At 41.4% G+C, this 16,924-nt stretch overlaps 1 protein-coding gene across 6 annotated transcripts; it reads left to right on the forward strand.

Moving 5' to 3' along the window:
* The first annotated feature begins 2,187 nt into the window (after positions 1-2,187).
* On the forward strand, positions 2,188-16,429 carry OCIAD2 (OCIA domain containing 2). Of its 6 annotated transcripts, none has more exons than XM_032999297.2 (9): positions 2,188-3,102; positions 4,725-4,831; positions 5,459-5,596; positions 8,047-8,140; positions 8,984-9,037; positions 11,237-11,284; positions 12,302-12,407; positions 13,545-13,632; positions 16,158-16,429. In XM_032999297.2, the coding sequence occupies exons 3-8, from the start codon at positions 5,537-5,539 to the stop codon at positions 13,624-13,626; spliced, it is 444 nt and encodes a 147-aa protein (XP_032855188.1). In that variant the 5' UTR covers positions 2,188-3,102; positions 4,725-4,831; positions 5,459-5,536; the 3' UTR covers positions 13,627-13,632; positions 16,158-16,429. The 6 variants fall into 6 exon arrangements, with proteins under 6 accessions (XP_032855188.1, XP_032855189.1, XP_032855187.1 ...); XM_032999298.2 differs by having other exon boundaries at positions 5,462-5,596; XM_032999296.2 differs by lacking the exon at positions 4,725-4,831.
* The last annotated feature ends 495 nt before the right edge of the window (positions 16,430-16,924 follow it).

A 16,924-nucleotide genomic window follows, 5' to 3' on the forward strand; every position in this document is an offset into this window, starting at 1 on the left:
TTCTACTAAAAGATAGGCGAGACCAAGTGTAAAATAGATTTAAGTACACTCAAGAATCAGACAGGACATAGGAAACCATTACACAATTTATTGTACGTATTGAGGACAGTTTAAGCTTTTACTCAGAAGTATGTTGACTGTTGACTGTTTCCTACTGTGACTTTTCATGTCTTTTCATTCACCCTTAACTCCTACTCCCATTAGCATGAGAACAATGCCCTACAGTGTAATTCTTACGTGGTTTTCCATGCTTCAGATGTTTTTATTACTGATACATTTTTGTAACCACACTGTGGTTCCATTATTCCAGGTCTTTGTTTCTCATGGAATTTTTAAGGAATTAACCATCTTCATGATTTTATAATGGACAAGCAAACCATATTTATCATAGTTGGTAATAGTGCTTTCTTCTCTCGTGCTGTATGTGTACCTGAGTGCATGCATACAGTGTTTGTATTAAATATGCACACTGGGAAGGCTTTGCCTTTGGTGAATGTGGTGAACCTCAGGATCCTGGCAGCCCTGCAGTGTTTTTTAAAAGGTTCTTCAGACAAGCAGCTAGAGCCTGTAAACCTTCCCCAAGTTTGTGAACTCTCAGCGCCTTGATCCTCCTTGTACTCTGACATCAGAAAATTCTTCAGCCGAGCATTCAACTCCATATTGTTGGTTTTATTTTCGTTTCTCTTTTTTTTTTTTTTATATGTAAGGTTGGTTTTGTCCTGGGAAGGCTGAGGATCTCTCTTCTGGTTTGTGTTTATTATTCTGAATCGCTGACGTATTGGTTTCTGTCCATCAGCTTCTCTCTTTTTTTACAGCTCCGAAGTACTTTCAGGTAAATGTTAAAAACAAAGCATGTTTGAGGAACATACTCAGTTGTGATAGACAACTTTAAAGTTAAAATTTAAAAAGTCTAACCTTATTTAGAATAGGCACTTTTACACAGGAAGGTGCAAGAATCCAAGCAACTACTGTCCCCGAGCGTGCGTATGCCCCATGAGGAAATTGTCAGTGCTCTTTCATTTTATGACCTGTTTAAACTGGACCAGCTGAGAAATTATTGGTTATTAGGGACTCACCCCACATGACATTTTCTTACGTATTGTATTTTTCAGAATAGCATGTAGCCAGTATCTACTAAATAGTTTTAATGTATGATTTCATATGTAAGATGACACATAAGACCTACGAATACCTCTTAGATCACAGGAGATATTAGGTACACTTTTAAGAGCTGTTTTATGACATCACTCTTGCCAGACCTCTATGTGAAGAGCACGTTTTGCAGCAGCAAAGCTCAAGGGTCTGGTGTGGCTGGCAAGAGCGAGAGAATACTCCGGGGAAGGGGTCTTCAGGCAGCCAAGACTTCTGGAAGCTGAAAGGCTTTTTGGACTTAAGAAAATGAACTACAACTTATGTTTATTATGAAATAGAGATGCTGAGGTCATGCAAGAGGAGGAAGTATAATGGTGATCTCGCAATTTATTCATTTCATGATAAGCACCGGAGTGTCCTATCACCATGTAGGATACTCTAATAAAAATTACTATGTCTCCCTGTAAAAACAAAACAAAAATTGAGACAGTTTTTATTAAAGATAAAATGCAAAATAAATCTCAGGTTTACATGCTTTGTTTAAGAAACCTTATTGTTAAAGAAACACATTGCATTTCTCATTTCAGAAAAAGTGGAATGATTTTTTTCAGTATTCCAAGAGGAACAACCCCTCCCCCCTGGCCTGCTCTGAACTGACATTTTCAGGATAACTTTTTCTTGCAAGATTATTTTTGACTGATGAAAGTATTTTTCGTGTTAGTTTAATTTATTTCTTCTTGATATTAAACCGTATTGATTTACTTAGTATTAAAATCAGAGTAGCTAAGCAATGCTTTTCATTCCAAAATAGTCAAAATGGAATCTGCCACTTCTTTTCTTAAAGAACAAGATTTCATTAAGTTTCCACAATATGTTTTCCATTCGTGGGACACCCCCCAGCACCGCATGTCGTACGCTGTTAGGTGTCTTCACTTCATTAGCGAACACCGTCGCTGAAACAGTGTTCCCCGTTCCTCCTGGGAAACAGGAGCCCGGGGGAGGAATCCCGTTAGCCCGCTCACAGGTTTTTCTCCCGGCGCAGCCCATGGGGAGGCGCGAACTGCTCGTTTAGTAACAGGTCCCGGTCGGCCGCAGGAGCCGGGGGGGGAGGCGAGCTCGGCGGGGCACCCTCCGCACCCCCTGCCCCGGCGCCTGCCCGGGGCTCCGTGGGGGCCGTGGGCTGCCCGCCCCGCCGGCGGCCAGGAGATGGCGGCGGAGCCCGGCGGCAGCGGCGGCTCGGTGCCCGCGGAGGCTGAGGCGGGCGGCCGGGCCCCCCCCCCATCCCCGCTCCTCAGGGCCTTCCGGGGCCGGCCCTGCCCCGGGTGGAGCGGGCCGCCCTTTTCCCCTTCCCCTTCCTCCGCTGGCTCGGCGCCCCGCGGGAGGTAAGCGCTGCCCGCGGCCGCGGCTCGCCGCCGGCCACCTTCCGCGCCTCGGCCCGGGGGAGCCTCGGTCTCCTCCTTTCCGTCCCGGAGGGGCTCGGCTCCGCCGTGCCGGATTTCTCCGGCGTCACGGCGGGAGGAAAGCCGGGGCTGGAGCGGCTCTCGGGGGCCGGCCCGGGGCAGGCGGCGGCTCATACGGGGAGCTTCCCGCCAGCGCCGGTACCTTGACCTCTCCCCAGCCCCGCTGGGTTGGGCTGGAACCGGCCCGGCGGCCGGGTCAGAGGGAAGGCGGCTGCCTGCCCTGGGCCTGATGGCAACCGCTCTCGCCTCGTGTAAAACCCAGACCGCTCGGCGTTTTGCACGTCTCCAGCCTGATCCTCATCCCTCGGAGCAAGGGCAAAGCAGTTCCCTGTGGCGTCTGGGCGTGCTGCGCGCTGGGTGAGCGGCTGTCTGCAGGCGGCCGAGCAGGTGCTGCGGTGGCATGCACCCACTGCGTGGTGTCCTCCCAGTTGTTGGTAGCGAGCTTCTCACCGAAGACCCAGTGCAGCTGCTCGGTTGACTCTCCTTCGAAATAAGAGCCTGGATTTAAAATAAAGAGCCAGTTCAGAAGATATGTGTGTGAAACATGATGGTGAGTCTTCCCCTCTTCCTCACAGCGGACACTCAGCCCTGGAAGAGCCTCTCTGAAGCCCTAACTGAATTGTCTCGGTGATCGTTGCGTTTCAGTGGCACCTGCCCTGGACAAATGCACAGTATCTCAGTTGTAGGTCACAGTCAACCACTTAACACATGCGGTTTGGGCTCCCACCTTCTCCCCAAGTAATCTTAGAAATTATGTGGTCACCATTCTTATTTAGAAGGAGGCTTCTTACTGAAAGCAGATCATATGGAGTTGGTAATTCTCACATCTGAAAAACTGTGTTATCTTTTTTCATACTGCTTCTTTATCGACCAGTTAGAAGAATCAAACCCGTGAGATCTTTTAGGAGTCTTATATTAGCCTTTTCTTCTGTAAATGAATAAATGATCCAGAACAGTTCTTGTAGAATAGGAAGAATCACGTGTTATACAGGTATTTCAGTTAAAAAGAAGAATAATGTAATTGGGGAATTCTTTCAAAGGCAGCTAAGAGAATATAACATTAACTGTTACAATTACATAGTTGAGAAAACAGCAATAAGCGTTACGGTAAAAATGTGAAGAAGATTACATTTTTTTAATAGGTCAGTGCAAATAAAGATATTTTGGGGGGTAACAGTTTTCTTTCCAAGACACAATGTCCCAAAATACTGGAATGCTTTTACATTCTTCAGATAGGAGGCGGTGTGTCTGCAAAGTACTAATATTAAGAATTCAATTAAATAATATTTTTATGAACTTGACTCTGTCTCTTTGCTTTGTTCTTGCCCCTGTATCTTTCATCCCAAGTGGGAGAAGTACCAGGAAGCTGCTTGAGGGGCAGAGGTTTGGGGATTCTTTGTTACTTTGAAGCAGAAGTGTAGCTGAATAACTTCTAATTCTAGAGAAATGTATGCTGAAGACAGTACAGGAGGTTAACGGGAAGCTGCAAATTTTTATAACCTAATTTATACTCATTTATTTATTGATTTCCTCCAATGACTCAGCTTTGTTATTCTCATGGAAAAGACGAGTACTTCTGTTGCAGGAGTTATAAACCATATCAGTCAGTAGTACTTTTCAATGATGCTTTTTATGCAGCCATCTGCACAGGTAGGCTTTGTGAGCAGATAAGAATAAGAAAATTTTGTGTCTTTGATTGGCGTAAACCACTTTAAAGTTTCATGCATTGTTCTCATCTTCTATCTCCTTTTTTTACATTAAGTGATGAGAGACTGGTGGAAAATGAAATTGCTCTTAGAGTGAGGTAGATGGTGAAGATCTGTGGGCTTTGCCAGTATGTGGATTTTCAAACTTTAATTTTTTCAAAGACACAGTGGTCATTGTCATTTTTGAGAGTGGCTGAGAATAAAGTGCAGATTGGTGTGAATGCAATGTTTGAGTCTTTTTACCAAGGGAAAGGAGGCCGTGCTGCTTCTGTTCCATTACTTAAAAAATCGTTGCTGTCTGAATATCCAGTGTGCGTGAAGCAGACGTTGCTTGAACTTTATAGGTGTGTAACTGACCCCAAAATAAGTGCAGAAAGTGGTTTATACAGTAATATTATAAATGCCAAAACCCATTCAGGTTATTAAATTGTTGCGTATGTTTCTTGTTTAACTCTGTCCTTCACAGTCCCCTTAGCTTTGCTCAGTGCCACCATTCTCAGAAGGTACTTTTGAAAAGCAGCAGTACCCTGTATGCTGATGAATAAAGTGCCAGACCATGCAGCAAAGTGCTAGGTAAAAATTACAGTTTAGTTGTTTGAATTACTTCAGAAATAAATGGGAATCCTTGCTTTTCCCTAGCAGCACAATTCTCAGACATGGAAGACTTCAGTTCCGAAACTCTTTGGAATCTATTTATTTTTACAGAATTTTTTTTTTTTTTAAAGTGCCTCTGTAACTGGATTATGTTTGTTGGAAACAGAGATGTGATTTGTGATAGGCTTGCATTGTGTGTCTTGTAGAATCAAAACTTCAGATGATGGCAATGAAGATAGCAGTAGTACAGTGATTCTGGACAGCACACTAAAGAAGCTAAATTTCTGACCTACAATACAATAAAAACTAGAAAGGTTTTTAATGACTTGCTCATATTTGTTCTCATTTCTTTATGATTGAGAGTCCTGTTCTAGATCATGATCCAGCATCTAACTGTGCTTACCAGCTTCCCTGTTTGAATTAGGCTACACAACTCTGTATTGCTAATAAGTCATATGCTGTACTGTAAATTGTATATAATCAGGTGATTGGATGCTATCTGCTGTAAAAAAATATACTTCTTTCAACTTGGTCACTACTACTTCTAGGTGAACACTGAATTTACAGTATCAATGTGATACTTTGGCTTTTTACCTTTGTACCTAGCAGAAAGAGAAGTAGCCAAGCATAAAACACACAATTTCTGCTGACCAAGATCAGTGCCAGGGTACGAGGAAGGAGACAATGTCTTCTGAAACAACCCAGCAGGAAAGTCAGACATCTCCACTAAAGCAAACTGGATGGGTAAGCTGGGTTTTCTCGTTTTACTTTGATGCTATTGCTAGTGAATAACTGGGATTTTGTATTGGTCACTTACTGAAGAGAGAAACAGATGTCTGTTTGCTTAAGCGTATAAATGAAGAGAGGAAAGGGCTGTGTGTTGTTCTTCCTGATTCACTGCACTCAGAGGGCTAGGAGCTTTTGAGTCGGGAGATAGTAGGCTCTGATTTGTGCTATGCTAGTTAAACTAGTTACAAACTGAGAGAGCCCTAGTGTCTTGAGTACTAGTCCAGTATAACCTGTCCCAGAAAGGGAGAAGGAGACACTGGTGCACAAGAGCCTGCCCTCCAGCGCTACGGCATTTGAGCATTCTCCTCTGCTGGAGAAAGCAGCTACCCACAGGCATTCAGATTTTACTATTTTATGCTATAAGCATGTAATTAACCACAAGGAATTCATATGTGGTATGACCTTGTTGCTAACCAGTCACTGCCAGCGAGCAGCAAAAGAGGGCTGATCTGCAAAGGTGACCTGGGAGCCACGACTGGACAGCAAGGTTGGCAGGGGGTGTGACCTCAGGGACAAGGAGCACAGTTCCACAGTACCCAAAAAAAGAGGAGCAGAGCAGATCCAGTGACGTTAACCAGGGTCAGCCAGCAGTCAGCCCAGTGATTGGCAGGCAAGTCCACAGGCGTAAAGGGAGATTAAGTTAGCAAGGCAAGGTAGGGATCATCATCACAAATGCCAGGTACAAGCATACCTACAACACAGTTGAGGCAAGGGCCTGATCTTAAATACAGCTCCCGAGCCAAGAGGAAGAGGCCCTGGGCTAAGCTTCTTGCAGCTCTTTCTCCCAGATTTGCTGTTTTCACAGCAGTCTAATTCGGTGTTACACAACTGTGCCATGTTAGAACTGACTTTGAGCCCAAGCAACTAAACCCCTGGCAGGGTGTGTCTGGGGGCAGAAAGGTTGCAAAGCCTGTTGATGCAGGGCCCTGACACTCATTTCCTTATCTTTCACTCAGCCTGTTTGGATTTTACTGTGTTTGCTGTGACCTTGCTGCGAAGCCAGTTTGAAGCGGTGCTCTGGGCTCTGGAGTGGTCAGTTCTGTACTGTTTACCCAAACAGCACCACTCTTAACCTTAGTGGGAACAGTGCTTGAAGAAGGACTGAGATAGTAGTTAGCTAAAATGTGTGGCTGCAGCCAGTAAATGCATTTCATTATTATGGTTACAAAATCATGGATCAGTCTGGCATAAAATGAGATAGAATCCTGTAACAGATTAATGTGCTCTTTTTCCCAAGGCACTGCTTGTTCTGTGAAGTTTGGTTTTGCTTTCAAGAATGTTTGTAGATGTTGTGTTTTTACAGAAAAAATGTTAAAATTTCAATTACATTTAACTTAATGATGACTCCTCCTTTCCCCCAGCTTTTATTGCTGAGCATGTCCATATAGTATGGGGTAACCCTTGGGTCAGCTGTCCCAGCTGTGTCCCCTCCCAAATTCTTGTGCACCCCCAGCCTACTCACTGGTGGGATGGTGTGGGAAACAGAGAAGGCCTTGACTCTGTGTAAGCACTGCTCAGCAGTAGTTTAAACATCCCTGTATCATCAGTGCTGGTTTGGTCACAGATCTGAAATGCAGCACCATAACAGCTACTATGGAAAAAAAAAAAACAACTCTTTCCCAGCCAAACCAGTATACCCATATATTTCAGATGTCCAATAATGATACTACAAGTGCAAACACTGATAACTGAGTCATCTCTTAAAGAAAGAAAAATAATCTACTTATATCTACATGTCAATACCCTGGATAATAGAATGCAAGAGAAAATACTGTCACTTTTTGTACAATCAGAATAGGAAAAAAAAAAAAAAAAGCCCAAAAGAAGCCTGTTGGCAAGCTAATTATTATGAGGGTGAAGCCAGTGTGGTTGAGTTCAGTTAATGCCATGAATATGTTTAAGCTGCTCAGAGGGAAAGTTAGGCTAGTTAGGGGAATCTGGCGGAGTTTATGTTGACCCTTTTCTGAATACTTGCAAAATCTGCTCTTACTGAACTTAAATTGACTTCTGTACAAGGCAGAACTTCATTTTTAGAAACGACCACTCTGCCTTTATTTCCTGTAATTTCTTTCCCGGAAAGGTGATGTAGCTCATGAGAATGAAAAGGCTAACAGAAATAAAGCAGTATACTTCTGGGGTAAGCAGCAGGTGAGCTATTTTAGGAAAGTGCAAACCAACAGGATGAGTGGTTTTAACTTAAAACCTATGTAGTTCTTCCTGTTTCTGTAGTGGGGTATCAAGTATTTCATCACACTGCTAACAACAGAATAAGGAGTTCTGCTTGTTTGGTTGGCTTTTGTATTGTATTTTATTTGTTTTTTAGATAATTTGTCTTCTGTACTTGATCTATTTATTTCTTCCTGTGAATTTAAATACATTAAGTTAACCCAGGTTTATCCTTTCAGCCAATGTTCTATTGCCCCATCTCACAAAATGACAATGCTGGAGAAATTGCAAAGATCCGTAAAGAATGCAAAAAGGAAAGTTTCTGGTACAGAGGTGAGTGATCCAAAATTGTTCTTATCACACTAAGAATGACTTCTTATTGTACTTAGGCAAAACTGGCTGCAAAATGCCATGCTGTTTATTGTAATACACTGGGGTTTGTTGGAATAATATTATAGGTTAACTCTGTCACCTTATTTTGAATTGATAGGGTCAGTTAAATTATTTGTGTAATCATTGTAAGTAAAGGTGGTTGAATTAAGCTCTTGTTTAATATGAATTTACTTTAACCGTCGTGGATTTGGTTCTATTCTTGAAGTCCATTACTAGAACAACCTATAGGAATATTTTACTTTATTACATACTTATTCTTGTCTTTGAATAAAAGGCAGGCATGGCTATATGTCTTGGGATTTTTAAACTGTTTAGGTGTTAGGACACCTTAAAGGTAAGTTACTTAGTGTTTTAGTGCCTTTTAAGTCCATCATGTCAGTTCATATCGAAAGTACATATTTTCTGAAAGGAGAAGATTGAAAAGGGTTTCAGCATTTAATCAGAGCTGCTGTCATTACTAGTGTTGCAGAGGAGGAGATACTCAGATTATGGAAGCTATTATTTAATAAATATATATACTGCATTAGCTCCAGGTGCTACAGCACGCCTGATGTCTGGCACTGTGTGAACATATCCTTGCTTTGAAGAGATAATAATCTGAATGAACAGATGATTAAAACATGATTAAGGTGATTAAGACAGTATGCAAAGTTAATGTTTAGAATATGAGTAATGTGTTTAACATTATAAACATATAAAACATTTAACATAAAAGAGCAATGTATTTAACAATAGGTAACACATTTTGGCTGATACTAGATACTGTCCTTTTTATTTTTACAGCTCTTCCTTTGTCTCTCGGGAGCATGCTTGTCACCCAGGGGCTAGTCTCAAAAGGTAAATATAAAAAATACTCTATAGTCCTAAATTATGAAATTGAGACTCTGGAATTACTACTGAAATATAAGTTTCCCTGAAGCCTGCTGTTTTTCTAGATCAATATTCCTCTCACTCATCACCAATATTGTTACAGTGATTTGATCATTATGTGTGTGTCACCACAGTCATTCTTGTGAAACAACATGAACTGGAAAGAGAATTCACAGGTTCAAAGACTGGTGGCTACATTCTGTCACCATGATCACATGTATTTGAGTAGAGTCCTCACTGGGGCTGCTTGTAGGGCAGAGCATCGTACAACCTGAGCAGGGGCATCAGAATCGGGTACTGTAGCTCTAACTGTTCTTTTATTTGAAAAACGCTGGGCATGTTTTTACAGTGACCACGTATCAGTACGAATACAGCTTTGGTGCAAAGGGACCAGGAATACTGCCAAAGTGTGAAGACAGAGAGCTTTTTATAGAGATGGCTTGCGATCTGCAGGCTACCACAAAAGAGAATTGTATTCTGTTTATGTGGTGGATGACCCTGGTTCTACACATTGCACCTTGCAACGTGTAGTTTCCCTTCTGGAATTTTTGACTAATAATAAGGTTGAGCTTAGCATTTTGAGTAAACAGTGAAGAGCATCCACCCTAAAATGGGTGTATCCCACAGGACCAAATAAGACAGTCCTTCAGCCTGCATCAGCAAGCAAGGACAGGCAGGAGAAGAGAAAAAAGGGCCTGAAGCAAGAAGCAGAAAAGAACCTAGGGGCTATAAGAAGTGGGTGGTGGGAGACAGCAAATGGAGGATGTGAAAATGGCTCATCCTTTTCTCACTGTATGTGGTTGCAAGCCCCTTGGTTTGTTCCAGCCACTCTTACCATGTTTCTTCCTCATCACATTCTTTATTTTTACTGGGATGATCAGGAGAACTAGAGTAGAAAACTTAAAAGCTGTGCTATGCTGCAAGGGGCCGATGTGGGTTCCCTGTTGCATCCTTGACCTATGAGCTTGTAGGCAGATGGGGAGGGAAGGCAAAGGATTACACATTTGAGAAAGGGTGAGCAGTGATAGGAACAGCACTGGGATTGTCTCAGTAGCTGACATGCCAGTCTCTGGCACTGGGTACTCTTCTCAGTTTCTCTTCATTGTGCTTGGAAGTTTCTGGTCATCTGTGAAATAGCAAATGCCCATATTAAATAATCATTACTGTGTGTCAACAATTGGAAGGGGGGTGGGGGTTGGCAGTTTAGGAACAAACAAGAATTTTGCCCCACCTTTCCCCGAGAGACACAATTTAAAACTGCATAAATGCCAGTGGGCGAAGGCCCTTGCATTTAGCATAGACTGAATGCTCCTCTGTCTAAACGCTCCTCTCTGATGTCCGCACACGGTACACTGGCTCTAGAAGAAGCTGGAGCTTCTGAGCCCCATTATCACTGCCTGAACACATGTAACAGTGCAAACAAGTTCACTTCCTTTCCCTTTGCCATGCTAATCCTGCTGTGTGGAGCCCTCCTCCGCAGCAGGGCACTCCTCTGCCAGACACACATGCTCCCAGAGGTATACTGGTTCCACCTCCTGGGGTTAACTGGGGGAAGGTAGATTTTGGTGGGAAAAGCTAAAGATGATCTTTCAGTTTTCTTGTTCAGCACACTGTATTCCCCTCTTAAAGGCCAAAATGTATGATCTCTCCAGAGAAGGAGGCTAGATATCAGTGGTATAGTTTAACACGAATTTAATCAATAGCCATGGAAAACTACTGAGGAGTGGTCTGTGCCTACTTGTCGCAGCACAAGGAGCTGGAGCCTGAGTGAGAGATTTCAGTTTGCTATTAAAACATAGTAGGGTTGATTGGTTTGCAGTGAAACATAAGCCACCATCTCCTCCTCCTGCAGTGCTGCAGGTGTCACCAGTGGCAGCTATGCTGCTTTCATGTGGATTTACACTCCGAACCCCTGCCTGAACTGAGTCCTGCAAAGTCCAGGTTTTTCTCCTCCTATGACTTAGGACAGCCCCAAAACAGATGCAGTAAGAACTAGTGGAATAGAAAGTGCCCTGGTGTTCCTAAATCTGGGTCAATGGACTTTTAATTTCTTCAGACAGTCTTCACCTTCAGAAATGCAAAAGCTTGTAGGATAAAACACTGTTTTGGTTTTGAGTGCTGGTGAGTTCCTCAAGTGAATATGCTTTCTGTTTCCTTTCATTTTAGGCATTTTCTCAGCAAGCCCAAGATTTGGTGCATTACCTAAGATGGCAAGTAAGTTGTACCCAGTTCTAAAAGGAAAGGAAATGTTATTTGCAGGCGATACGCAGACCTTAGATGCATCTCTCTGAATCTCTTTTCAAACTCTTCCTTTTTTGGAATTCATGAGATGTTACCCCAGTGCCATAGGAAATCAGAATTCTGCTGTGTTTAAAAATAAACGTATGAAATAAGGTTCTCTTAATGTAAACATTTTCAGTAGCAGCTCATATTTACTTAATATATCCTCTCAAATTGGTAAAAACTCCAGTCTCACCTTTATTTTATAAATAATGTCAGCCTCATTGATCAGCCATGCTTAGCAGATCACAGAGTTCATGGTATCAAGGAGTCATCGTGGTATACTGTATAAAATAATATGTCCCTTTTCATATGTTAATTTGATTGATCTTAACTGCCTAATTCATGACCATTAATTGATAAAGAAAACAAATAAAAGCACAGAAACTGTACAGTAGAGTAAGGTGGCTCTTAAATGGCAAGAAGTGAAGTTGATACCCTCCTCAGCAGAAGTTCAACAGAAAATTGAGGATGTTGAATTAGTATTTTTCTTCTGATTCTAATGAGTGAAAGAGCCAGCGTGATCTTACGGCAGGCTCATGTTCTAGCTTCTTAGAAGCCCAGTGAAGAGAGTGTTAAAATTGCCATCATTAGAAATAACCATGGTGTATTATATACCAAGAGAAATTGGTGCTGACATTGTGAATTGATTTCATTGTGGGCTATCTCTATAATCTGTTCCTCTAAATATGAAATCTTGTAATTCCAGCTGAATATGATACCCTTTTCCTGGATGTATTGTTTTGGACCAGTTGCTGTCTCTCACGATAGGTAGCTGGTTTTCTATAATTACTGAAATCATCCCTGTAATCCCTGTATAACTTAATGTGTTTGTGACATGTTCTGAGAAGACATGCTACATACAATTTGTTGTATGATTAAAATGGTGCAAATTACGGACCCTTGATTTAAGCTCTTGTATTAACAGTGTTTTGTTATCTGTCTTCATAGTTGCTGGTGTCTTAGGTTTTGCCATTGGAAAGATGTCATACATAGGAGAATGCCAGAAAAAGTTCCAGAAAATCGGTATCGTACCATTTGGTCCACAACAAAAAAGGTTTGTATTTATTTAGTTAATCCTCGATCAAAATAATTTAAGACATAGTAAATATTATATGCAGCAAAACTGTGAATTTTAATTCCGTAATCAGGTCATGAGGTACTATTCATATTCTTAGGCTGTATCTGACAGTATTAGAAACTACTAAACATTATTTGGAAAATGCAAATTAAACTCAGTGTAATACCTGTTATTAGGAAATCCATGATTTAAATGAAACCATTGTACTTTTAAGTGTGATGGGACAACAGTTATTTTCATCTAATATTGTGCCTCTGTCTCACGATCATCTATGATATCACTTTGTCCCTTTGAGTCTTCCTTTGTACATCAGGCCAAATATGCTGCAGATTTTTTTTGTACTATCCTCATATTTTAACAACAATTTCAATCTCAACGCACATTCCAACCTCCTCCTCTGTGGCTTTGCCCAACCTCACACTGTCATGCCAAACCATGAAGAGCACAAACTGCAAGGGTATTTTTTCCACCTTGCAGTTCTAACCATATGATAGATCTCAGTGGTTGCTTTCTGTCACCTGGCACCTCTATGTTTTAGTCATTGTGTTCTAAACTTCATGTAAAGTACTCTTTCCTGTCAAATCACACTCTGACTTCCTTCCAAGTTCCTCCTTCAGCTGCCAGTACTACTTTTCATTCTCAGTATGGCATCTCATATGCATCTTTCACACACAGAACACATTTCCAAAAATCCTATCCACAAACTCATTCTCCTCTGTCTTTCCACATCTTTCCCCCTGACTAGCACAAGCTTTTATGCCTATGAAAATGCCTGACTGGTAACAGGAAACTTCTTCATTCTTCGTCTATCTCTCTACTTCCAGTCTTCCCCACATAACTAAGCTATTACTTTCCTCACTTGGTGTTCTGCAAAATGACTGTTTGTTACTCTTTTGTATTCTACCCCTTGCTCCTAACTCTGTTCATTATCAATAAGTACAATGGCAAGGACTGTCATGTTTTTTCAGTTTATGGCCCGTAAAGCAGTTACAAAAATTGGAGCGTATAGGCAAGAGATTATTTTGTCAGGAATGTTTGCCAGCATGTTATATGGTTGTATTAGAAGGAATCCAGCAAAATTCTTCAATATTTTATCTGCTTTCAATATTGCAGGCATTGTCATCATACTTGCAAAGAATGTGAAGCAAAATTGGGATCAAACGAGAAACAAAGTTTGGATCCTTCAGCATCTTAGTCCTAGGTAGGCAACCATGAAATTTAAAATAAATTCTCATTTTATTTTCCATGTCGAGTGGTATTCTTTTTTGAAACATTTGAACAATATATTAAAAATCACGGAGTTTAATCATGGATTAAAATCTCAGCATTTTTCGATGAAATATTCTCTATCTAGGGTTTCTAATTAAATTTGTTTCTCAATTTTTACCTTACACACCTTTCATGCTAATTTTAAATCCCTTATTTCTGAGGAATTTCTGCTTTAGCTGTAGCAAAGTATTGCTTATTCACCTAACTGGAATTAATTTGGATTGACTACCTGCATGAAACCAAATATAACTCCTTTCAATTTCCAGCTTTTTTACTTAAGAATCAAATAATTATGGATAATGTTGAAATTTTAAAATACATTGAAATACTCAGAATCTAAAAGCAGGCACATTTGGGTTTGTTTGTTTATTTGGGGGGGTGTGTGTGTGTGTGTTGCACCCAGTACTATAGTTTTGCCAGAGCCTTAGTGAGGGTAGTATAAGAGGGTGTTAGAACAGCTATATGGTGGGGCAGGGGAGGCAGCCCATGTGATGTTTTCACCCTGGAAAGGGGAAAGTTCCCTTTGCAAAGAAGGAGGGTTTATGGGGTGGAAGGCAGGGGACTGCTTAAAAGCACTTTCACTCTTTGTCTATGAAAAACAGGCCAGCAGCTGGGCTTTTAAAAAGCATTTTCACACATTCTGCTTGTGGTGAGCTGGCCTACATTTCTCACAGGCAGGAGAATGTGTGAAAGTGTTTGCAAATAGCTTGGCTGCCTGAAAGAGAGATGAGCAGAGGGCCTGTTTGAAATCCTGCCACGTGAGTTTGTTATGGCTCTAGCTGTAGCTTGGAACAGAAATCTGATGCAGACATGGTTGGATTGAATCTCTTTGGCGTGTATTATGTAGGAATTTAGACAAGGCTGTTGATAATGGTCCCTTTCTTGCTCTGAAGTACATGTCTGCAAACATCTATAAGGAGGAATATCTTAGCAGCACCTGTATACTTACCCAGAAGAGAGATTTTGATGGATTTTTACTATACAATAATACATTACAGCAGTAAGGACTGTCCTTAAGGAAGCCATTAGAATAAATTCCTGGTTTTAATCAACTTTGCCACTACTTGATGATATTATATGAAGAGCTGCAAGTGCTCAGCCACTAGCAAAAAATGCATTTTTGGCTTAGGCTCACCTAATACAGTTGCTGCCAAAATGGGCAGTGCTTCTCTTGTGCCAGCTGCAGAGATTACGAGGAAGTGTGGCCCTCTAGATGAGCTCACTGCGCTAGCGGAGTATCAAGCCCATAAAAGAGGGAAAAAAAATTCAAAGCCAGAAAACCTTTCTGAGGCGTAACTTGCTAGTGCCAGCATGAAGGAGGGAGCAAGCCAGACTTAGATAACTGTGAATGAATGACACCCTAAACCCATTAGCAGTTGTGAGTTTAATTAAGCCCTTGTGCTACTGTGCTGATTAAGTGCTTTTGAAGATTTTCTCTTAAATAAATGTTTGCTTATGTAGGCCATGATCCTCACCTATTTCAAATAAGGACCCCAAAGAATATTTAACTGAGGACGGTCATTTACTAGCACTTACCTGTGTAGGAGAATCAAATGTTGATGGTGGGATTTACCTTCGCTGTTTGTCAGAGCTGCATCTTGTAGAATCCTAAATCCAAACACATTTTCTTTTCCAGCTTTTTCCCTTTTTCAGCCTTCCTCTGTGAGCTGACAGTATTTTTTTCTGGTGTATAAGTACCAATTAGATTTTAAATAAATTCCAAATTGTCTCAAATACAGAGGAGTCTTGCAGCTGTATGAAGGAAAGAATGTAGGATGCTACAGGTGCCTCTTTGTCTTCTCCCTGAAATCGGTCCTGGAATTTCTGCTGTGGGACCTGTTCCCTGTTGCAGCTCAGATACTCATCAAAGAGCTTAGTTGCTTTTTACTCTTTACCAGCCGCTTAAGTCTTGTCTGTTTTTTTTAAAAGGGCTAGAAAGCTGAGTCAGAAACGTAGTCAGAAAACAAATGCAAGACAAGTGTATTTCTTTCAAATTTTAATTGCTGGAAGGAAAAAGCGATTATATTTATGCCAGTGTGGTATTTTGAATTTGCCAGGAATCAGTTTTGATGCACAGGTTTTTAGAAGCTTCCGGAAATAAATTCTGTAAGCACTGTGGTGTTTTCCGTACCGTTAAACAGCGAAAATAAGAACCTCATAACCTCTTCTATGTTTTGATCAAAATTCTTCATCTAGCATGCTGTGCTCTAAAACTGTGCAGAGACCCTGCTGACTGCATCTCACCACTCTCCACGCTAAGCATACACCTCAGACTTTGGCATTGCCTAGGAGGACTGCCTGGATAAAACTACACTCATGCTGATGAATCTGAGAGTGGTTTCTTTTATCCACATGGACTTTGTAGAGTTCTCAGAGAAATCACCAAGAAGCTGCACATTTCACGTCGAAAACAAGGTGCCACTCAGCTAAATAATGTTTCTTTTATTCCATTTGCAGACGTGGTGAAGATGATAAAAATCCTGTGGATCTTCTTCTTCTTTAAAGGCTTTATTCTCTAGAGAAGAAATACTGTATTCGGTTTGGTGTAAACAGGGTTATTTGAAAGTGCTTCCATAATGTTAGATAGTTCTGTTCATAGTAAATACCAATTTCTTGTAATGCACTTTTTGATTTTTCCTCTCCTCACTCTTGTCAGCATGTTTTTGTTTTCTCTCTCTCTCCAGTCCAATTTATCTCTTAGTGCTGAAGAAATAAATCTGTCTATTGTACTTAGATGCTGGTAATACTTTGTGTAGCAAGCAAAATGGCATATGCAGGAATGTTAGTCTTTTCTGACCAAAGGAAGGAGCGCAAGGATGTTTAAATGATTTTGCGCAGTTAAGCAGCTATCCAGTCTTTGAACTGACTCCTTGTTTGTGCAGTGTTTTAAAAGTGCTAAGATAGAAGTTCATTATGGTATGGCCTGCTGTGGTTTAACACCAGCTGACAACTGAGCCCCACACAGCTGCTTGCTCCCTCCCTCCCTCCTGGTGGAATGGGGGAGAGAATCGGAAGAGTAAAACTGAGGAAACTTGTTGGTTGAGATAAAACCAGCTGAATAGGTAAAGCAAAATCCATGCACACCAGCAAAGCAAAACAAGGAATTCATTCACCACTCCCCATGGGCGGGCAGGGGCTCAGCCATCCCTGGGACAGCCGGGCTCCATCACACCTTTATGGTTACTTGGGAAGACAAACGCCATCACTGACTGTTCCCTCTCTTC

The sequence above is a fragment of the Tyto alba genome, unplaced genomic scaffold (assembly GCF_018691265.1).
Source record: "Tyto alba isolate M040663 unplaced genomic scaffold, T.alba_DEE_v4.0 Super-Scaffold_6, whole genome shotgun sequence".
Classification (NCBI taxonomy): Eukaryota; Metazoa; Chordata; class Aves; order Strigiformes; family Tytonidae; genus Tyto; species Tyto alba.

Excerpts from the sequence above, each read along its gene's own strand:
- OCIAD2 (XM_032999297.2), top strand. The coding sequence starts at position 5,537 with ATGTCTTCTGAAACAACCCAGCAGGAAAGTCAGACATCTCCACTAAAG. Across the intron at positions 5,597-8,046 it reads CACTAAAGCAAACTGGATGG|CCAATGTTCTATTGCCCCAT; the intron begins GTAAGCTGGGTT and ends TTATCCTTTCAG. Across the intron at positions 12,408-13,544 it reads TTTGGTCCACAACAAAAAAG|GCATTGTCATCATACTTGCA; the intron begins GTTTGTATTTAT and ends TCAATATTGCAG.